The 22,127-nt window shown below is 54.2% G+C and overlaps 2 protein-coding genes across 8 annotated transcripts; both read right to left on the reverse strand.

Moving 5' to 3' along the window:
• Positions 1 to 3,749: 3,749 nt before the first annotated feature.
• On the reverse strand, positions 3,750 to 18,356 carry TPD52L2 (TPD52 like 2). 7 transcript variants are annotated; one of them, XM_070381384.1, is made up of 9 exons: positions 18,197 to 18,356; positions 15,684 to 15,829; positions 13,798 to 13,946; positions 12,897 to 12,956; positions 9,149 to 9,250; positions 6,361 to 6,387; positions 5,555 to 5,596; positions 4,475 to 4,523; positions 3,750 to 3,989 (listed from the first exon to the last, which is right to left on the reverse strand). In XM_070381384.1, exons 1-9 carry the CDS (start codon positions 18,213 to 18,215, stop codon positions 3,894 to 3,896), a joined length of 690 nt encoding a protein of 229 aa, XP_070237485.1. In that variant the 5' UTR covers positions 18,216 to 18,356; the 3' UTR covers positions 3,750 to 3,893. The 7 variants fall into 7 exon arrangements, with proteins under 7 accessions (XP_070237485.1, XP_070237484.1, XP_070237487.1 ...); XM_070381383.1 differs by having other exon boundaries at positions 5,555 to 5,599; XM_070381386.1 differs by lacking the exon at positions 12,897 to 12,956.
• Positions 18,357 to 20,036: 1,680 nt separating this feature from the next.
• On the reverse strand, positions 20,037 to 21,756 carry ABHD16B (abhydrolase domain containing 16B). Its single transcript, XM_070381382.1, has one exon. The coding sequence runs from the start codon at positions 21,447 to 21,449 to the stop codon at positions 20,037 to 20,039; it is 1,413 nt and encodes a 470-aa protein (XP_070237483.1). The 5' UTR covers positions 21,450 to 21,756.
• Positions 21,757 to 22,127: the final 371 nt, after the last annotated feature.

The raw sequence follows: 22,127 nt of genomic DNA on the forward strand, positions 1-22,127 counted from the left end.
GTTTGCTCATCCCTGCGGCGCAGAGTTGCGACTTCCTGCCTGCCTGCCCAATCACCGAAGTGCCACCGCCATTATCCAGCCCCTCCCAGAACCACAGGCAAACAATGACTCAAAAGGGCAGTTGAACCAACTCCCACTCACTCCCCTGCCACCCAAGGTTCGACCCCTGCTCATCTCACTGACCCCTTGAGGGACGGGACACCTGCTCTCTACCCTTCCCTATCGCTCCTATGTCAGAAAGTTCTACCATTTATTGAGTGCCTGCTCTGTACGTGGTACACTGGTATGTGTGCCAGTTTCCATCCTAGAAGCCATCCAACAGACCTCTCTGGGCAGTACTCCTCTGTCTCCTCACTCCCACACTTGCCCATTGGCCATTTTCCACTCAGCAGAGTCATATTCTTAACACAGAAATTTTGATATCCAAGGCTCCCTGTGACACATTGTGTGTTAGTTGCTCAGTCGTGTCCGACTCTTGTGACCCCATGAACTGTAGCCCACCAGGCTCCTCTGATGACACATTGAGTAAAATCAGACTTAGAGCCAACAAGCTCCAGCCTCCTCTACCTCTATCCTCTTACATCTCCGCCATCTTGCCGGCTTTAAACTGCCCAGTCTGTCCCAGGTTTGGTGCCTGTTAAGTGGCAGAGAGCTCAGGAAGTCGCCTGGCAGTTGTTAAATTGTGCAACATCAAACAGGCAGAAAGAGGAGGCCTATGAAAACCGAGAAGCAGAAGGGCCAGATTCATATCTATGTCCTTTGATTCAAGAGGATCAAAGATTCCAAGCACAATCAAAGGTGCAAGGAGAGAATCAAATGGACCCAGTACCAATTTCAGAGTGAAGTTTCTTGGGCACTGAAAGAATGAATGAAGCAATAGACCTGGTACCTATTTCAGAGCGAAGCTGAGTTGGGCACTGCACAAATGAATGAAGCAGGCCTTAGTGAGTCTTTCCTTGACCTACTAGCTCCTCTTTAGGTATATTCTAAGAAAATATTCCCAAATACAGAAAAAAGTACATCACTAAGCTGTTCTTGTAATAGTAAAAATGGAAACCTAAAAGACATTCAAATGAAACAATATAATTATAAAATGTATACAAAGTTACTTAATAGCATTGAAAATCCTTTTAAGAGCTCCTGAAAGTAAAATGAGCAAAATGCATATGTTAAATATGTTTATAAAATAAGTCAACCTGTTTGGAGATAAGACAGGAATACTGTCAACTGTGGACAGTGGCTGCAGTCCAGTCCTGCCCTTCACAGGCCCTTTAGTGAGATCAGGTGGGCACCCTTATCCTCACCTTGAGAGGAAACTGGGACTTCATGGAAGCAACTTGCACAGCTGCCCTCCAACGCCAGCCCCACCACTTGCTACAACCCTTCAAGCTCTCAAAGCTCATCTCATGGGTCAATTACTTAGGGGAGCCACCTGAGGGCTAGGTCCATGTCAGGGTCGTCCTTGTCCCCCACAAGGCTTAGCAAACTCTTACCCACAAGACATTTAAATACTAAATAAATGAAGACCACTTGGAACCCATTTCATCATCAGAGAGGGTAAATGCTGACCACAGGCAATGGAGGAAGATGCTTTCTCCACTTGGCGCAGCTTCACACCTCACATGTCATGCTGTGTGGTGTGGAGTGCTGGTCTGTCACATACAATTCACATGCAATTTGAAGTCATTCACTTTCCCTGCCTTTGCATCTGGGGCAAGTCATGCTCTCTGACCCAAGGGAGGTCCAGTGCTCTCAGTAAAAGGATTTCCCACTGGGCACATCCAAGAAGGGGGGCATTGCACGGTGCACTAAGGCAGTGCAGATGGAGGCTCTCCCAGAAGTTTTGGGGAGGTGCAGCCAGCACTCCAGGGCACAGCATTAAGAAGGAAAAGCAGAACACAGGAAGTGTTAAGAATGGCAAGAGAATGAGAATACATATTCACATGTGCTTGTTTCTGCATGAAGAAAGCACTAGGAGGGTGAAGAGTTATTGGAAGATGGGTGGGGTCTGGGCAGGGAACGGGTTTGAGCCGGCCTGGTATCCAACCTGTCGAGGATGCATGTGCCCTTCCTGAAACACCACTGCGGTTACAGCTGCAAGTGGACAACCTCAGGAGTTCAGGCCCAAGCCCTTCAGTGTGTGAATGCTGGCTGGCCTGCCACCCTCTTGCTGCAGTGCCCACCTGCATGACTCTGGAAGCTTGGCATGGACTCACTGTAGCTTGGCTGGCTCCTCCCCATCCTCCATAGCCCTTCCCCAGAGACTCCCCAGCTTTGTCAACACACTCTCTCATGGCACTGAAGATATGAAATTTGCATTTGAGACCCTCTGTCTCCTGCCTGCCTCTCCCCAAAGTGCAGGCTCCTGACAACAGGGATCTGGTCGGTTACCTGGCCACTCTTTCGCCACCTTCAAGTAAGAAACATCACATGAGCTGAAGTCCGTTTTCCCCCAAAGAAATGCTTTATTGACAAATCACCATTATTTACTTTATGGAAAAGAGAAACCCAGGATGCAATCATTATCCCTGCATCCTGCCTTCCCAACACACCCAATCTGAGACTCCACCACCAGGGAAAGAGCATGAAGCAGCATTCCTCCCAAGGCACAGCGTGGACTGCAGCTCCCCTACCCCCCAAGTGTCTGAAGTGACCAGCACATGCAGATACCAGGCAGCACATCACAGTCCAGCAGAGAGGACACTAAGCTGATGGCTCCTCCCCCTCAAAAGCACACACAGGCAGTCGAGGTCTCTGCCCACCAAGAGCCTGTAAGGCACAGAGCTGCCCCTCCAGATGCACCAGACATGGGGCCAGGGGTGAGGCTGCTGGGCTGTGGCAGCATCAGAGGAGAAAAAGATCTTTGTAGCTCCTGAGAAAAGGCAACAGCAGAGTCCCAGCTGACCCGAAGCCCCAGCCCTGACCTACCTGCAGGGTCTGCCTGCTGCTTGCCGGCCCCAGCATGTGGTATACCCACAGGCTGCAGCCACTGACCGGGGAGGAGCCAGCCAAGGCTGGTTTGAGCAAGGGCAACGCCGGCCCTCCATGGAGGGGCTGGTCTTTCTCCTGCCTCCATCCCCACTGGCCAGCAGATGCTGCTGTGGTCACCAAGAGGAGAGAAGCCAGTTTCTACACAGGGATGGAGTGCACTCACGAAATAAAACACAGCACTGGCACAGCCGTGCTGCCCCTTGGCTGGATGCAGGGTTTTACATAATGCTCAAAACCCACTGAAGAATCCTCGTTTGTATATAAAAACATTATAAACAAAGCATAAGGCGATGTAAGGCGTGCATTTCAGCTAGAGTCCAAAGAAATACTTTCTAACTATGAGGCTAAAGCTGCTTCGCTTAGTTTTACTTTTTGAAAAACCCACTGCATGTATAGAAAATAAAGAATTTGCTTTTGTTAAAGCTAGATTGTTAGTGTAACAATTAGGCAGCAGCTGATAATCAGCTTCTTTCTAGGTCTCAGAAAATGGATAGTTTTCCTGTTTAGCATTTTGAAATTAAACTGCGGATCAGGCAGGGCTTTCTGGATGACTCGTCCTTCTGTGACTTACGGAAAGACTTTGGAAAACAGCTCATTTTACACTTACCACATCCCCCCCTTTAAACATGCTGACCAACTAAGAGATTTCCAACAGAAGCCTGGCTTTGGCTCAGTCACCCTGGTATCCACCACCCTGCCCACTCCCTGCCCTAAGGCAGGATGGCGAAATGATCTGCTGATCTGACACAGGGGTAGGCATCTGTGGACAAGGCGTGTTCTCTGACCCATGCGACCACGTCTCCACGGGGATGGCATAATTGTTCTCCACACACACCACTCGAAGTTGCAGTTGTGGCGATGAGGGTGTGCTTATTCCGTGGCCAGGCAAAGTCGCTACAGTCTTAGAAAGGTATGTGATCGGGCAACGGTCTGTCACCACTCCCTGTTGGGGAGGGAAGGTTGTCACCACCATTCTCTCTGCCACCGACAACTTTAGACTACAGATAGGGAAAGACCAAGAGAGAAAAGCATGAGACAGGGCACATACATGACAGATCCTACCTATGTCCCTCCTAAGAGTTCAAAGAGTCAATCTCTATGGGAATGTATGTAATTCATGCATATGATTCCTCTGATACATGAGGAATCAGAGTAGAAAGAGCAAGGCCCCAAAGTCTGCACACTGATGCACGCAGTCATGTACTGTATGACTTTCTCAAGACGACAGAAATGGAGAGCAGATTAGGGGTTGCCCAGAGTAGGGCAGGGGAAGGCAGGCTGTGGTCTCCGTGGGGATGAACTGTGCCCTGTCATGACTGCAACAGCGTTCTCTCCTGGTTGTGACACTGCTGGATGTCACCACAGGAGACCGCACAGGGTACAAGGGCTCTCAGTATCAGTTCCTGTGACTGCACGTGAACCCACGTGACTAGTGACAGGCCGTGAGCCAGCATACTGGGTAGCCCAGGTCCAGGCCAGTTACCTTGATGGTCCCAACTCGGTCCTCAAACGACTTGAAGGTAGCAGAATTCCTTTAAAGAGAGAAAAAGATGTCAGTACTGTAAGGAACATGTGGTTGTGTGCCCTCCTAAATGTGAAGGGCCTTGGGGTTTGGGTCATCCTTTGGAAAGACCCTAGAGAGATCCCCAGGTCTCACTGTAAAAACATGACAAGCCAAGAGGAGGAGAGGGGGCACACACGTTCCAGAGGCTCCCCTAGGACAGAACTAGGGCTCCCCTAGGACAGAACTGAGACCAGCCACACCCACCAACTGCAGGACAGAGGATCTGCATGCCAGCAGCTGGTGAGATCCAGACTTCACGTGGGCGAACCACAGAACCCTCGACTGGACAGCAGGGGATGCTGGGCACGTGATTCCACTGCCCCCTAAATGCACACATCCTGGGGTTACTGAAAGTTCCATGTGTTCTTCACACAGATCTCTCACAGAAGTTGAGCAAGAGGAAAACTAAGGCTCATTCTAAGAGCAGAGAGTGATGAGGCAGAGAAGAAAGCAGGCCAGGCCCAGGTTCCCCGCCCTACCCCTTCCCTGTGCCCAGGCCACCAGAGGCAGCCTGTTAGTGACCCCCAGGCATGCTCAAGGAGGGGAGGTAGCAGCTGGAGCAGATTCTTCTGGGACGACGACAGCTCTGTGGGGACTCAGGCTGCACTACAGAGCAGGAGAGAGCATGGGTGGGGGCTTCAAGGAGGAACAGGCCATGGCTCTGGCTGTTCTCAAGATAAACAGTCTCTGTAAAAAGCTTGGAGACCCCTGGCAGCCTCCTGGGTGCTGGTGTGTGCAAGCCTCCCTGCCCCTTCCAGCCCAACCTGAGGGCAGCCCTGGAGAATCCTAGGTAGAGCCCAGTTTGGGCCTCACCCCCACCAGCTCTGCGGCCTAGAAGGGGTGTCTCCCAAATCTGAGCCAGAGACTGATAGGGGAAGGTGGTTCCTGGTCAGGGGTGTGGGGGATGTGCAATGAACCAGCCAGAGCCACCCCCTCCCACCGGCCTCCCAGTGGGGTCCCGGCAGGCTCAGGCAGCTATGGGGCACAGGAGCACATTACCTCATGGCTGGCATACTTATGGAGTGGCGGATGGAGTGGCTGCTGCTTGGAAGCATGGGAGGAGCAGAGAAGGAAGAGTTAAGGCAAGGATAGGACCAGCTCCCCATGCAGGAAGCTGAGCCCCACCCCATGTACCAGGGAAGAACAGAGAAGCCTCACAAGCACCCCCCTCCAACCAGGAAAACTGACCCTGGTGCCCCTTGCATGGCCCCAGAAGTGTGGCACTGTAGGGGGAAGGCACCAGGACAGGGTTATTAAGATGCCCTCAGCCTAGGCATTAAAAACGTTTCTGGTGCAAAGAGCCACCAAGCATCCCATTTGATTTCACAGCAAGTCCCAGACAAACAAGCAGGACAAGTATGAATATCAAAAGTCACGACTGTTCTGGAGTTCTTGGCCTCCAAGCAGGAGGAGCAGTTTGATCAACATGAGCTAAAGGACACTCAGGAGGCTGTCTGACCGGGGCCCAGGCACCCAAGCGCAGAAAGGAGACCAGCTCCCTGTCAAAGGCAGGACCACTCCTAGGGGAAGAGGACACGGGGACACAATGGCTCAAGGGCCAGCACAGCCTCTCCCAGGAAGAGTCAGGGTGGGCCAATGGCTACTCTGTGAGGCCAAGTTAAGAGTGGGCAGCAACAGTGCCCAGACAGCCACATAACCAGGGGAGGAGCCCTGTACCCGTCTCGCCACTGGTGACTGCCTTGCTGTGCTGCCCCCACCATCCACACAGCCCCCTAGGGCCGGCCAGAGCCTCCCAGCCCTGAAGCACAGATAGCCCGGCCCGGCGCATCCAGTGTCAGTCTTACCTAAAGGAGTGTGAGAAGGGCCGAGCCCTGAGGGGCAGCAGCAGGAAGAGAGAAGAGAGGCAGCATTAGGAGGGGCATCCGGTCCCACCCCGGCCCTGTGTTCGAGACTACCCCACCGGGGGAGGACATGTGTCCCTGTCCGGCCTCTGCCCCACTCTCCCTCACACAGTTACATGAGGGACCTTTGAGACTGACTCTACCACAGGCTGGAGAGAAGGAACCCTGAGAAACAAGCAGAGCAAGGACGTGAGGCGCTTCTCTGCCCCCAGGGTCCGTACCTGACCCAGGACCCAGGACCCCATCAGCCTACACTCCAGCTGGGCCAGTGTGCCCCCCCGCACCTCGACAGGGCCTGCAACACCCCCAAGCACTTCATGCTTTGGCTCCATCACCACGGATAACAGAAGATGACCAAAAAACCAGAACATATCCAAGGGCATCTGCTGGAGTTGGGGAGGAAGGGGCCACGGCTCCCCCCCACCCTTGGTGGCCACCCCAACATGAAGATCGTTTCAGAAGTGACAGTCACATGGCCTGAGGCATCTGTTGTGCTCTGCTGGGCGGCAGGACCTACTCCGCTCGGCGGGAGAACAAGCCTCATAGTGAGAAGAGGTGCGTGTCCTATCAAAGGTCACCCAGCCGGATGGAGGCCCGACCTCACTCTTAACTGGGCCTCTGGCACTAATCCATTTCCCTGCCCCTGGAGATGCAGCAAGCCCCTCGACTGGGCTGCTCCTGGACGGGCCCCTCTAGACACCCGGGGGACTGCTGTCCTGAAGGACAGAGCAGCACCTGACCCTCAACTTGCGAAGGAAACCCCCTGGGCCTGGTTCTCTGTGTCAAGAAGTGGAGAACTTTGTCAGCTTCAAGCTCCAAACCACAGAGACTAATGGGCCTCGACCTCAAGCCACCCAAGACCACATGGTAAGGCAACAGGGACACACGGATAGGCCCCTCAGACTCAGTTTGCATCAGCACTGGGATTCAAGAGCAAAGGCAGCAGCAGGCACATGGGGCCTCAGGATGAGACGCCAGCCAACAGGAACCGTGACCAGGGGCTGGTTCCTCCACTAGCAGGGCTCACATACAGTGGGCATAGCACCAGCCACAACATGGCCACCCTGGGTTCTGAGCAGAATGGGGCACACTGAGCTCTGTCCTCCCAGAACGAAGCCACGTGTGTGAGAACTGCCCAGCTGGCTCGCCTGCACAAGCAGTTCTACCCTCTCGCCTGACTTCCACCTAGGATGCTCTGAACACATGCGACAGTGAGAATACTGAACACAAAGGCATGACACCGAAAGTCAGAGTAACGTTCCTAGAAGAGCACGAAGCAGACCTGTCACCTGCTTCAGGTGCTCTATCATCAGCCTGGCCCCCCTGGGAACGAGGCCAGGCCACGAGGGGCATGTGACCAGCTCACTGCCAGGCATTCCTCTGCCCAGCTCAGGTGGCCACAACGGGCATCCCACCCACCACCAAGTGAGACTCGTCCAGGAGGACATGTTGAGCAGTGCGAAGCCTAGGGGAGTGATGGCCACAGGCCCTCCTGGCCGCTGTGCAGAGCCCCGCTTGGGGGTCCCTCTTGTGTCCGAGTCACAGTCACCATGGGCCAAACTTGCATCTGAGGGCAGTCTGCAAGGACCCCTAGTGCAGGGGGAGCACCCCTGAGGCATGGACTGCCTACTGACTGTTCAGCTTCTCCAAAGGTTTAAATTTTTTCAAAATAAAAAGCTGGGGGTGAGGGAGTGAAAAGGTATAATGATATCAAACAATTAAGAACAAAAAGTAATCATGGCTCTGGGCACCAGCTGTCCTCTGCACAACTGGGTGGGTCCCGGGCTGGTGAGTGCCTGTGGCCCAGTGGCCAGGGCAGGGCTCCCACCTTGAGGCCCAGGAGGCAACCTCAGGCCATGAGGTGGGGAAATGCCTACTCTAAGCAGGCAGGAAGGGTGAGAAGTGAAGGGTCAGGACTGGGTGGACCCTCAACACCAAGTTCAGCAGGCCAGGCCCACAGCAACCCCAGGCCAGGCCCACAGCAACCCCATAGGATTATCAGCTATGAGGGGACAGGGCACGGCTGGCAGCAGAACCCAGGGCCAAGTCCAGGGTTCTGGCGAGGGGGCTGACCCATGATGCCCGCTGCTCTCACTGATTCACCCCAACAACCCAGAGGAAGGCCTGAGGGGCAGCAGCAGAGCCCAGAGCAGGAAACTCAGGGTGGAGTCTGGTGTGGGAGTGTCATGGCCATCAGGCTGGGGCAGGCACTGCTGCGTGCTGGCCCCCAGTTCCCCTGGCCTGCTTCAGAGGCACTCAGGCAGCCCCCATGGTCTTATCCAATTCCAAGGCAGACTGCTTGGTTGGGGGCCCTAGTGTGCAGCCACACGCTCTCAAGAGCAAGCCAGGCAAACACACCACGCTTGTTCATGATTTGTCCAGGCTGCCACTGCCCCCAGGCCAGAATCATCTGTCCTCCATGGAACGTCAACAAGAACCACAGCCTTCACCAACCCCAAGTACAGTCACCCATGGGCACAGGGACCTCCCACACCTCACCACAAGGAAAAGGAATAACAAAGAGGCAACCAGTAGAGGCAGGTTTGTGAACCAACCGGTCTGGGGCTGGTATGGCCACACCTGTGGGTGCTGAGAAGCACCTGAGGTAAGTGCATCTGCCCACTCTGGCAGGCTTCCTGCAGACCAGACCCTCCAATGGATCTAAACACCCTAAAACCCCACCTGCTCGGCCCAGGTCTCAGGGCAGAGGTGTCGGACCAGCGAGTCTCACCTCATGTCCCCAAGCTTCCGGCTGATGGCAGAGCCCATGGTGGACAGGGCCGCCGAGGTCTTCTGTCCCGCCTGAGACAGGGTTTCCTGGGTTTTCTTGTAGCTGGAGGGAGAAACAGTGGTTAAATGAACCACACAGAAGGTGCAGCCACAGCCCATATGCCAGGGACAAGGCGATCAGAGAAGAGAGGGGGCGGTTGGGCCAGTAACCCGGGCCCCCAGGGAGGGGACTTGCATACATACAGAGCAGCACTGCCAGGTCATGACTGCCCCCACCCTGCAATAACCCTGTCTTCTGTTCTTCCTATAACGCAGGCTTTCCTCCTCCCCCTGTGGAAACTCATTTCCCCACCTCCCCGACTTCCATAGCAAACAAGCCCACAGAGCCCAGGCACACAAGCCCCTAGGGGCCTCACATGGCTTCTCTTTTCTCTTCTTATCCAAGGCAGTCCTCCGAGGACATAACAGCTCGACTGCACCCACAGGGTTTGAGCCTGGCAGCTCAAACGGGCGGTGCCCAGCCGGCCTTCAGACCCCAAGCAGCCCCTCCAGCCCTCCTGTTCTATGTCTACCATGTCCTTTGAAAACGGGGAGACCTATCTCCACCTCATGCCACTGTTCTGGCTCAAGGAGGTGGTCTTGGCACCCCGTGGAGATCTCCTGCCCCACCCACCCACAAGATGGCTTGTGACCTCAATAGCAATGGGACAGGCACCAGTGAGGTACCTGGGCCACAGGGACGAAATGGACACCCCTGGGCCAATTCTGAGCCGTCAGCCCCCACCACAAACAGAAGACACAGCAGCCTAAACCCAGAGGCTCCTGCCGAGCCAACTTGGCACCCCAAGGAAAAGAGAGCTCAACATGGCAGAGGTGCCCACCAACTCCAGCCCTCCTGGAGTCACAGGGGTGGGCTTGGATGGCACTGGCTGGGGGCTCTTGGCCCCCTTCCACATCTACCCCAAACCGTTGCCTGCAAGAGCCTCTGTATGAGCACCTGCTGCTCACATCCCTCAGGCTGGCCTTGTGCCTCAACCCCTGCACTCCTCATCCTGTGGGGATGGCCTGGTCCAAGCACCCTGGAGGGCCTCCTCTGGGCAGTGGCCCCTCACAGCACAGCGGGGCCTGGGCCTCAAAGCATGAGCTGCTTCCCAGCAAGTCTGGAAATACCTTGAAGTCACTAAGGTGTAGAGTTTATCTTAATTTCCAGGAAGATCAGTAATTCTTGAACATACTGTTAACAGGGGGTAGAAAACAAGTTCCAAAATCCTTGCTAAAGACTGTGCTTCTGGGTTTTTTAAATTCAATAATAATAAGATGTCTAATTCTCACTCTAGGCCTTAAAAAATCTGACACCCAAAAATTCCTCCCCCAGTGACAGTCTGACACAATCTCAGAATTAAAATGAACAGGAACTCAACATCCAACCAACCTGCCCAGTGACCCAAGGATCTGGACAACTGGGTCCTGGACAAGCTCCCCTCAGCGGAGGAACAGGTCTGTTCTAGGCTGCAGCTGATTCACACTAAAACCCACAGTCCACACCCTCCTCTCAGAGGGTTTCCAAATGGACTGTCCGGCAGTTCCCTCCAGTGCCCCAACCCGATGGTGCCTTCACCCAGAGCTGCCCCCTAAACCATGGCCTGTCTTGGCGTCTCGCAAGACATGGCAACAGAAGTGGAGCGTCCAGAGGGCGACTCAAGGGTGCTCAGGCACAAGGGCCACTCCGGGCTACTCTGCGGGGCAGCACCCCGCTGGGACGGATGTGGTGCAGAGGCCAGGATGTGTCTGCGTCCAATAACTCAGCCCAACCTGTGCTTGAGAGCACCAGGCTATGCCATGCTGCTTGACTGTCGGTGAGAGGGAGGTACCAGCGGGATGCTCCTTCTCCGGGATCCTCCCTTGGGGGGGTCTGTCCCCACCTCCCACTAGTGGGGGCACATGATCCCAGACTGGCCAGAGGTGAGCTCCCTGACCCCAGTGAAAGCCCAATGACTCCCATACTGGGCCACCTTGTTGTTGGGCTACAAGGATGGGAAGATACGGTCCTGCCTCACCAGGCCCCTTTGACCACAGAGGAGCTGCTTGAGAACAAATTCGCTGTGGGGAGGGTAGAAGGGTGACACAGGCTGGGAGTGCTGGTCAGAGCCCCAGGCGGGCAGCCTAGAGTGGTGGTTTCTCACCAGATGAGGCCTACCCCTCCTAAGCTGACACTATCTTTAGCTGTACCTTCTGTCACCTGCAACCAAATAGGTTAATATGCCAATGAGTGACTGCAATTCATTGATTTTCACTCTAAGCACGATTTTAATTTGATCTACCTAAGAAAGGATCCCATGAGGTGATGGTTTCATGACCAATAAAGCATGGCTGCTGAATCAACAGCTGGGTTGAAACCCCAAGTGGCATCAACCTACTCACTACCGCATCGCTATACCAGAGCCAAGCACTCAGGCTGCAGACACCTCACTTCCTCCCTTCCTGGCCACGCTCCATTCACTAAAAGGGATCCACAACCACAAGAATTAGGGAAGACAGGGTGCTAGCTCAAGCCACACCATCCCCTCCAGAGGCTGTGGGCAAGGAACCCTGGTAATGGCCTCCTGCAGCCACAAGCCAGGCACCTCGAGACTGCAGAACAGCTGTCTCATGCTGTCCCCCTCCTGTGCTGTCACTGCAGAGACTTCTCCAGGCCTGACAACTCTCCCAACAGATCTGGGGCTCAGACCTCACTGCCTGACGAAGCACGTGAAAAGAGCCCATCTTGCCAGGCACACTTACAGGCCCAGAGCCATGGAGTTCCTTCAGAGGAGTCAGAACTGTGATCTGAGGAAGCAGTGCCCCAGCAGCTGGCTTTCCAGAACAGCACCAAGACCTCCCAAAACGATTCTCAGCCTCGGTCAGCACCATGAGCCTGCCTCTAGCCAGGGGCCACCCTACCAAGCCACAGCATGGGAACTCCAACTGCCAGACCCACCTGGTGCCCGGCTGCCCTCACGAGCCTAGGCTGCAAAGGCTCCATGGGGAGCCGGCCAACCTGGGCTTCTAGACACCTCCAAGACAAGCTGGGTTGCAACTGTTTCCTTTCAGCCCAATGCAGAAGGGCTTTCTGCCCATGCCTTCTGGCAACCACAGTTCTTCCTTCTAAGCAAGACATCCCAGAAAACGATTTTAAAACACTGCACCACCCAGTTCAAAGGATATAATCAGACTAGAGTACAAATGAAGCGCCATTATCTATTTCACGGATCTCAGGTAAAATGCCAGGAGTCCTTCTGAGCCTAAGCTCTGACAGACAGAGCCACCATGAAGGTTCCATGCCCTGCTTCTTTGTGTTTCTGTGCTTGCCTCTCAGGCCAAAGGACCTACTTAAAGATCTGACCCACACAGCCCATGCTGTGCTGACTCCAGAGCCACCCCTCAGTGCAGGTGAAGCCCCAGAGTACCACAGCTGGAGCCAGGTCTGCAGGAGGGGAGCACCACCAATCCGTCACCAGACTGACCCCCGCTCTGGGCTCTTATCCAAGGGACACATGTCAGGAGGGGGTTCCCAGCGCCATCTGGGAGTGAACTTGCTTCTGCGCCTGCACTTTTCTCCAGTAGAGTTTAAAAGGATATTTTATGTTTGAGAAGAATAAAATTATATGAAAAATAAAACAGCCAAGACACACCACAGCTAGTAAGCTGAACTGAGTGTGCTCGGCCTTCCTATCCCTGAAAGCCGTGTCAGGAGGGGAGGAGGCACTCACAGGTCTGACTGGGTCACTTTCTCATTCCACTCTCCGAGTTTCTCAGAAGTTTTCATGTAGCTAAAAACAGAAAGTCTGTGGTAAATTATTTAGAAAAACTACTTCAACGCAGGTTTCAAACTGCAGATGAAATTCCAAGGAAAACAGAAGGACCAGGGGGCAGGAAGACTGGCTCTCCAGCCTGATTCTGCTCAGGACCTGGTCAGCGGGCCGGGTGAGGCCAGGGAGGCATGGACAGGCCTGGCTAGCCCTCCTGAGGCCGAAGGCAGGCCTGCCCACTCAGCAGAAGTTGTCTCTCAGGAAACAGCTGTGAGGAGCATGAAGGGCACTGCCACGGCCCCAAAAACAACTCTTGACAGCCACCTTTTTGGGTTTAAAGCCTACAAGTTTCTAAGACAGAGAACTGGGTTTTTCATAAGTGAGATTTATGAAATTCGATTTGGTCTTTCAGTGGGACACAGCTTCTCAGACAATGTGAAACATTTCCCACCCACCCCACCCCACCTCCTTGGAGAATATGTTTCAGAGGAGCCACACGTCTGCACTCCCCAAATCCAGAGCTGGGTCAGAGGTTCTGGGGCTGTGATCATGTCACACTCACAAGGACTCATGCCCACTTCAGCAGACACTGACCTATGGGGACCACTGGAAAGCCAGTCTCATTAAGCACCTAATTGGTATTCTCTCCAATTTAGACCCTGCAACATACTCTTGTCAATTTCTGCTGGGACAACTAGCATGTTCACCACCTTTTAAAACCATATGTGCAGACTCTAAACTCTTGAGTAAACCAAATTCAGATTTGTTTGCTGCCAAGGATTCAGTGCCCTGAGAGGGCAGCTTCCAGGGGGCACACCTTATCCCCAGGACTCAAGGCCCCCTCAAGCAGGCGGACACTCACGCATTGGAGACCTGCATGTCATGCCAACTCCTGGACAGGTTTTGCTTCAGGCCCTCCAAGGTGGAAAGGCCCAGCTTCCTCTTCAGCTCACCACAGTGCCTCTCCTTGGCTGCCAGCACCTGGCGCAGAGTGACAATTTCCTCTTCCACCTGCAAAAGCATGCAGTTACCAGGCTTCAACCACCACTAGGGCAGGAAGTGACTGACATCCTTATGCATACTACAAAGAGAGTTTCTCAGAATCACATGAGAATTCTCCATTTACAGAAACATAACTTGACTTAGGAATAGTCTACAGCGGCCATCGCTTCTGTTTGTATTTGGTACCAGCACCTCAACTTTCTCTGGAGAACTGTCCTGCCCCCCTCAGCTGAGTGTCTACCCACAGATGGCAAGCCAGGTCTGTCAGAGTTCTGAACTGGGTGTGTAAAGACAGCAGCCCCTTTCTGTCTAGGCTCCAGGTCTGGACATAGGTAACAAAAGGTGGAAAGGTGGGCAGGCAAGCCGCATCTGCACCCAGGGGGAATTCCATACACAGAGGGAAGGAAGCAGAGCTGACAGACGGATGGCCAGAGACCCACATGACAAAGAAACAACCCTTAGGACATCTGTGTTCCCAAGGTCAGCTGCAAGCCTTGGCAAAAGCCACTTACACAAGTCCAAAGAAAATTCTTTTTTGCTTAGTGTAGTATGAGTATGAGTGTAGTATGAGGACAACAGGAAAAATCTTGACAAAAAAGACAAGAACTTTCTCATGTCTTAAAGAGTGGATGACAAAAAGAAGCCTTTAGAGCCATTCTGCTTCAGATTCTCAATAGTTTCAGCTTCTACATGAACAGCTACTCTAAAAAACCATCCTTTCTTTAAAAAGTGACTGTTTGGATTAAGGCATTAACAGCCGCTTAGAGCCCTATCTGGCTAATCACTAGATTTTGCTTTAGAAAATACTGAAGAAAGAAACAATTCAAAGTCAAGGATCACCCAAGGCCAAACTATTACCAGTCACTCCAGCAGTGACACTTGGTGACATTAACTTTCCGTTTATGGTGTCATGGGCACATGGGTTTAACAGCCTGTGGACACACAGGCTGACATTTTAACATGAGAGCGTCTCCACTTTACAATTCACCTCTGAAAAAGACATTGTGGTTTTATTCTCTAAACCAGTATGTCCTGAAATAAAGGGCAAAACACAGGCTTCCTGGGACTTCCTGCTGTTTCTCCTTTAACCTCTGCTCAATTCAGAAAGGGTGGCTTCCTCTGCATTCTAAAATCTGGTCCTGGGGCCAGGTTCATTCACAAGACCAGTTCTGCTCAGACCCAAGCCTGGACCCAGGATGTTATCAGGATTGGCTTGTCTCCCAAGATGAAGCAGAGAACTGCGACAAGTGTGCTCCAGCCCCTGCCTGACTGATGCTGACAAGTGCACTTCCCCAGACTCTGGAATCTCAAGTGAATCACTATCAGGCTCTGTTATCACATCATAAAAAGAAACACTCTTGGCAGTTGGTTTGAATAAAAATTATATGCAGAGACTTTTATTCTTAATTCCTATTTCTTCTTAAATAACTCTCACTTTGAAAAGATCACATGAAAAAGAAGGAAAATGAAGATCCAGGGGCAGATACATCTGTGGGATCTTGAAAATGTCATGTTTATTCCAAAAGGGAAACCCACAGCAGATGGAGTGCTCAGAGCAGCCGCCCATGTGGATACTCCCCTCACAGAGAGCCTGCAAAGTGCCAGACACACACAAGCCAAGGCTGCAGAGGACAGATTCTGTGGGGTTCCCAGGGCAATTCCCCTGGAGCACAGTCAGCACTCCAGCTCATTTTTAGGCAGAGAGGACCGCACAGCAACCCCGAGCATATAGCCAAGACACAGCACCTTTGTAAGCTCCGCCCTGAGCTCCTCGGCCTCGGTCTCCGTCAGACCCTCGACAGCAGGAGCCTGGGCAGCCACCGCTGTGTCCACAGGGACATCCGTCATAGAGTCGGAGAGCAGACCTTTGTTAGGAGAATTCAGGTTGATATCTGCCAGAGACAAAATGTGGTCAGAGTGCATCAAGTAAGAAGTCATAGACGAATAAAGTGGGCAGAGATTCCGCCTCCCCCTGGGGAGGGGGACAAGACAGGATTTGGAGAAAATGCCTTTTCTCTGAAAGGTTCTACAATGATGGTTGTGGCCACCAAACAAAAAGCAGCCACATCTCAGACCATGTAAATTGCTTCTTCAGGTTCCAGAAATGCTGGCACAAGGCAGCCATTCCCTAAATCTGGCTCCTCCTGTAGAATACTCTCTTCACGGGCAGAAAATCTTTGCTACAAACAAAGCAGCTGGAGCCAACAGATCTTCCTTTTTTTTTTTAAAGGAGAAGGAACTTAATACAGCTGTAAATACAGTCAGCATCATTTTCCAATCAGCTGCTCTGCCAGGGCACAGGCTAACACACAGAAACACAGTCATCCAGGCCCTGTGGGGAGTCACCAAAACAAAACCAGTTTAACTCATCCTCAACCCGCATCCCGCAGCATGGAGGCTGCAGCAAGGCACAGGGGGAACACTACCTCACATACCTTGCTACATCCAGATCAGGTTCAATCCCTGTATCAAATGTTTTTTTCATATTAAATGCATCTTCCTGTATGAACCAGAGGTTTACAAGAACAATAGGTCTATATCAGTTCTTCTCAATTCAAACACATGACCACCATTTAGTATGTCGTACAGTCAACACTGAAAACATCTTCCTTTTCGATCAGCACGTTCTGTGAACAAACAAGCTCTGTATGGTATTTGGCACACTTAAAAGTAAACTAAAGGGAATTCTCTGGTGGTCTAGTGGTTAGGACTCCGCTTTCACTGCAGAGGGCCTGGGTTCAGTCCCTGGTTGGTGAACTAAGATACAAGTCAATTGGCTTGGCCACGTAAATATATAAATAAAAAGGCATAAAGGTTGCAAAGAAATAAAATTGTCTTAAATTGCAGATATGACTATCTACTTTAGAAATCCTAGAGTCTGCTAAAAATAAAATGCACTTAAAAGCAAAGAAGCTCTATGTAGCTGGCTGTGTCATTCCCTTCACATGTCCACACAGCTGGAGTCAGGCACTTCTATGGTGCTCTAGAGATGCTCACTAAATTAAGCGTGTTTTGTTTTCTTTTAAATCAATTGACCCAAATTTTTAACTCAGATCAACCAATGTGGTTTTACTTACATCACTTGTATCTGCTATGTTGAACCTACTAAACTCTTAAATTCATTAAATACTTTAAAGTCTTTACAACTTTTCTATTTTTAAAAACCAACGCTCACAGACAGGTAGTGTCTACCTATAAATCTAAAACTGGATCTTACGGAAATCACCCCCAGATGAAACTATACACTCACCAATTATGCTGGGCACTGCCCAGTCACTGGGGAAGACCCCCTGACTTACAGAAGACCAAGACAGGAAAGTGTCTTACCAAAGGACCTACAGAGAACAAGCACTGACTGGTGCAGTAGGCAACAATGGGGGCTAGCCCCTCACCTGGGTGAGTCGCAGTTCAGCCTGTATAATCATCTGCAAAACGGGGGTAATACAAGGACCAATCTAAACAGGTTATTCTGAAATGGAAAAAGATCTCAGAAACAGACTTGGTATGATGTCTGGCACATAGCAGGTGTTCAGTAAGTGTTTTCTGTCGTTCTTATGACCAGAACCCAGTGCATGTAACGAATTCTAACGTTTAATTAGTATGCCCATACAGGTCAAACAGTAGAAGAACATCCTGAAATCATCCAGTAAAGTTACATCAATGTAGTTTTAATCACCACACCCTCTAGAGCTCCAGGATGGAAGACAGACTTGTATCACGTCCTCAAAATCTCAAGCTTCTGGGCCCGCTCCACACCCGCCGCGGCCACCTCAAACTGGTCTGGGATGTCTGTTCCGGAAAGAGGCCTGGTATGCTGGGTGTGCCCCTGACTCACTGCACCCGTCCTCCTCGAGACAACTCCGAGGTAGGCTGGGCTCCGAGCAGTGTTGCCACCCAAGGGGCGCTGCGCCCAACGCGAGGGCGGCGTTGCCTCCCCTCCCCCTCCCCCCACCCCGGCGCCGCTCGGCACCTCGGCCAGCGTCCAGGACCGGATGGAGTGTCCCCAAGGGCCATGCGCAGGATCTGAGGGCGGTCCGCCGGGCAAGCGTTGGGCGGGGGTGTAGTGACGAAACCCAAGACTCAGGGGCGACGCAAGGGCGCCGGGTAACCAGTGCTCGGAGCAGTCCCAGCCGGGGGCGGAACGCCTGCTTGCAGCAGCTTCTAGGCCAGGCGCCTGGGAGCTGAAGAGGGACAGCGGGGTAGGAGGGCGCAGGCGGAGAGGCCCAGAGCCCACCAGGCGAGGCGAGGCCCACACGTACCTTGGCCGGCGGAGTCCATGTTTAGATGGCTACCCGGCCGCAGCTGGCGTTGAGACCCGGTTTGCGGGCGCAGTGGGAGCCAAGTGGGCCGCACCAGGTGTAACTCGCCGCGTACACAGCAGCCAGCGGAACCTCCTCAGCAGCCGCGGCTTACGAAATCAACAGCGCGACGACCCACTTCCGCTTTGACGTGCGCTCCGCCCTCGCCCCGCCCCCTACGAGCAGTGTCCAACGAGAGAGTGTTTTGGCCCCGTCCCGCTTCAACCTGATTGGCCGAGGCTGCGGATGAAGTCGGAAACAGAGGTCGATCCACCAGCGAGACATACAGGTAGAACGGTCTTGAGGAGCTCGAGGAAGGTGGGAAGTGGGAGGACCGTGCTTCATCGGGCTATGAGAGTCTGAAGCTGGGCATGTTGGAGGTCCCCAGCCTGTTTGCCACTGCCAGCTCACTTACTTTGGCGGGTCAGACTGAGGCCGCTCTGAGACCTGACCCCCTGACTTTGGGATTCTTTTTCGAGTCCTTACTTTCTGTAGAGATTTTTAAGCATATGGGGATTGCGTGGAAAAAGGCATGACCACCTGTTCCCTCTCCGGGCTGGAGCCAGGTGGGGCCCTCACCCTTACAGATGAGGAAACTGAGGCCAGAGTTACTTGTCATCACTCAGCTAGTTGAGTTGCCTCCAGATGACTCTGGAGAAGTTTCCTAGATTTGTCAAAGGAGAGGTATATAGCCGTTAGGCAACCCGGTCCCACTAAAACAAGTCCCACAACTACCCTTCTTTGGCTACCTAGTTGCCTCTGCAAGCAACCATTTAGTGGTATTCAAACCCTCAAGGATCTGACCTTTCTGGACAGCATTCCACCTAACAGCCAAGTCACTCTGCATGTACTGATCCCTAGGAAGGAAGCCCCTTCCTTTACCTGGGTAACTCTGATTGTCTCAGTTCAAAGCTCACTTCCCCACAGGTCTTCCTGGTACTTTAGGTCACCCTAGTTACCTGCCTCTGCCTGCACTGGCCCAGGTGCATCCAGGCCAGGTCCTGCTCTGCTGCTGTCAATTATATGCCTGCCCCACTTACCTTCTTTCAGTTTTTCCAGTTTCCAGCTGAACCCACCCTGGCCAGTTCCTATCCCCAGTGGTTGCGAACAGCTGGTAGTCCCTGCTTCATGCAATTTAGGGGAGGTGGTAAGGAAACAACTGTATTACAGATGGTGGTGGGCAGAGGGCCTGTCTTTCATTTTGTATGGCATCCCTGAGCCAGGAACAAAGCAATGAGTGGTCAGTCAGGTATGTCTGTAGTCCCACTAGGACATGCCACTTACTCTGAATCAGTGGTTCCAAGGTGAACCCCATCCTGTAGAAGCCAGGAGTGGGGTAGAGGAACCCTATGAAGCAGCAGCACTGCACTTGCACTCCTGAGGAGGAGTGCCTTCCAAAGCCAATGTCCTTTCATAGTTACGAGTGACTTTCACAGACCCTTCAACATGCATCTTTCCCAATCATCCTGTAACCCAGGCCAGGTGAAGGAGGCCTCCTGGCATCCCACAGCCTGTGTTCCCACCATCCTCTCCAGGTGTCAAAGCATCCATCACACAGGGTTGCCATAAACTGGGTCAGGTTAATCTTTGCATTCCCTTTACCAGCTGGGAGCAGATTGGAAGGGTTCACAAGTGTTGGAGAGAAAAAGAGACAGGAGAGAGGGAACACCCCAGTGAGCGAGAGAGTGCAAGATCCCTTTGCACTCCCCCACCCTCCGCCAGACACCAGGTCGGGATCCAGGGCAGGGCCAGCTTTACTGGTTTGGGGTGGGGGTTGGGAAGGGACCTGCAGAAGCACCGTCTACAGCCTCCAAGGCAACTGAAAGTCCTCGGGTTCCAGCGGACTGCAATGGGTCGCCTCCACGTTTTTGAGGTGCTTGCGCGCCAGGAATAGCGCGAGCTGCCGCCGCCGCCGCGGGCTCAGGCCCTGGCCCACTAGCCAGGGGAAGGCTAGCCCATGCGACCCCCAGGTCTCCTCGTCCTCCTGCTGGTCCTCGCAGTGCGTGAGGTAGGAGCGCAGCAGGGATAGGCACCATTCGTCGTCCACGCGGTAGCGCGCATAGAAGGCGGCCTCTTGCGCCAGGCTGCCGGCGCGCAGCCAGCGGGTTACGATAGCCAGGCCCTCGCACGCCATCACAGCGGGGTAGCGGTGCTGCAGCAGGCGCAGGAGCAGCTCGTTGCCGCGGTTGCCCTCCACGACGCCCGACGGCAGGGGGCGCAGGTGGCCCGCGGTGCTAACCACGTCGTCCTGTGTGCGCCGGAGCAGCAGCACCGGCCCAGGGTAGCGACACAGCTGTTCAGCCACGTTGAGATTGAAGTGCTCACGCACCGTGCGCACCACCAGCCCTTTCCAGCTGTGGGGCATGACCTTCAGTGCCAGCGGCACGAGATCGTCGAAGGTGGCATCAAGCACAAGCGCGCCCAGCTCCGGGTACGTCATGGTGGCCCACGTGGCCGTGAAGCCACCAATAGACCAGCCATAGACCACCACGTGTGCGGGCGGGAAGTGCAGGCGGTGCAGCGCGTACTTGACCACCACGTCCATGGCATTGGCATCATGCTGAGGGAACGGCGCGCCCGTGCTGCCCCCGAAGCCCGGGTGGTTCCAGCCCAGCACCGAGTAGCCGGCCTCCAGCGGCGCCGATAGGCAGCCCATCTCGTAGAAGCCGGCGTTGCCCTCGCAGCAGATGACCAAGCGCAGGCCGCGGCCGTGGCTTCCCGGGTGCTGGCGGCGGTCCATGAACATGGTGTCGATCTCGTTGCCGTCACAGGCCACCAGCTTGGCGCGCCGGCCACGGTAGCGCTCCACCAGGCGCTCCTGGCCTTGCTGCAGCAGCGGCAGCAGCGCACGCGTCATCAGGAACATGGAGCCGGGGTACACAAGCCAACGGCCCAGCGAGTGGGCCAGGGCGTAGCTGGCGAGCTGGCTGGGCAGCTCGCGGATCTGCTGCAGGAGGCACTGCGCCTGGCTGCGCGCCGCGCGCGGCAGCCGAACCGGCGAGTCCTCGCCCAGCGCTGCGCCCCGCAGTAGCCACACTCCCGCAGCAGCCGCCGCGCACGTCAGCGCGCGGTGACTGCTGCCGCTCCCGGCGGCGGCGCGCACGTCATCCCAGCGGAAGTCCACCGGCCAGCCTCGGAAGTTGTAGGTGTAGTTGGCTGTCAGGTAGATCTTGAACACGTGCACCAGCGCTTTCACGAAGCAGACCACGCACATGGACACGAGGCCTTGAGTGCTGACCGAGCCCTAAGACCCAGTCGCCGGCCTGGTGTCGCGGTGGCGGTGGGAGGTCCAGGCCCGGCCCAGCGGGCGGCGGCAGGGGTGGGCGCGCCCTAGGCCGCCTCAGGCCGTCTCTTTGGGGCTTGGCCCCCGTGGCTTTTGTGACCTGGGCCCGCTGGGGCCCAGGGAAGTCGGCCTCTGCCTGGCTCGGACCAGCTTTGTGAGTCACCGTTGCCTGGGAAGAGACCTGTACACAAAGGGTTCGAAGGCGTGGTGGACCCAGTTCTGCCCCGCCCCCCCCGGACACTGCCTCAGAACCTCGGCGCAGCCACACCCTCAACAGGCCTTCTCTGTTTCATTAGCCTCTCACCTAAGGGCAAGCCCACCTCCACCTAAGCCTGAGCAGCGCCCCGCACCCTCCTCCCTGAACTGTAGGTGGACACACAGGTCGGAAATCGACAGTGCTGACCTCTTCCTGGGTCTCACTGAGAAAAATGCAGGGCCGCCCACCCCCTTGAACCAGCTTGCGGTGGGAACCACCCGCCCTCCTTCCCCCAAGTACCCACCCTGGTGGGAGAGGGACCAGAGGCAGGAGGAAGCAGCCCTGGGGATCAGGCTGTGAGTCTGAAAAGGCTGCATGGGCCCCGCCTCCCCCACAAGCAGGGTGAGGGAGAG

Source organism: Bos mutus, chromosome 13 (genome assembly GCF_027580195.1).
Source record: "Bos mutus isolate GX-2022 chromosome 13, NWIPB_WYAK_1.1, whole genome shotgun sequence".
NCBI classification, from domain to species: domain Eukaryota; kingdom Metazoa; phylum Chordata; class Mammalia; order Artiodactyla; family Bovidae; genus Bos; species Bos mutus.

Coding starts and splice junctions, on each gene's coding strand:
- TPD52L2 (XM_070381383.1), bottom strand. Junction 12,957..13,797: donor GACATGCAGGTCTCCAATGC/GTGAGTGTCCGC, acceptor TTCTGTTTTTAG/CTACATGAAAACTTCTGAGA. Junction 3,990..4,474: donor ACCGAGTTGGGACCATCAAG/GTAACTGGCCTG, acceptor CCCTATCTGTAG/TCTAAAGTTGTCGGTGGCAG.
- ABHD16B (XM_070381382.1), bottom strand. CDS start 21,449: ATGTGCGTGGTCTGCTTCGTGAAAGCGCTGGTGCACGTGTTCAAGATC.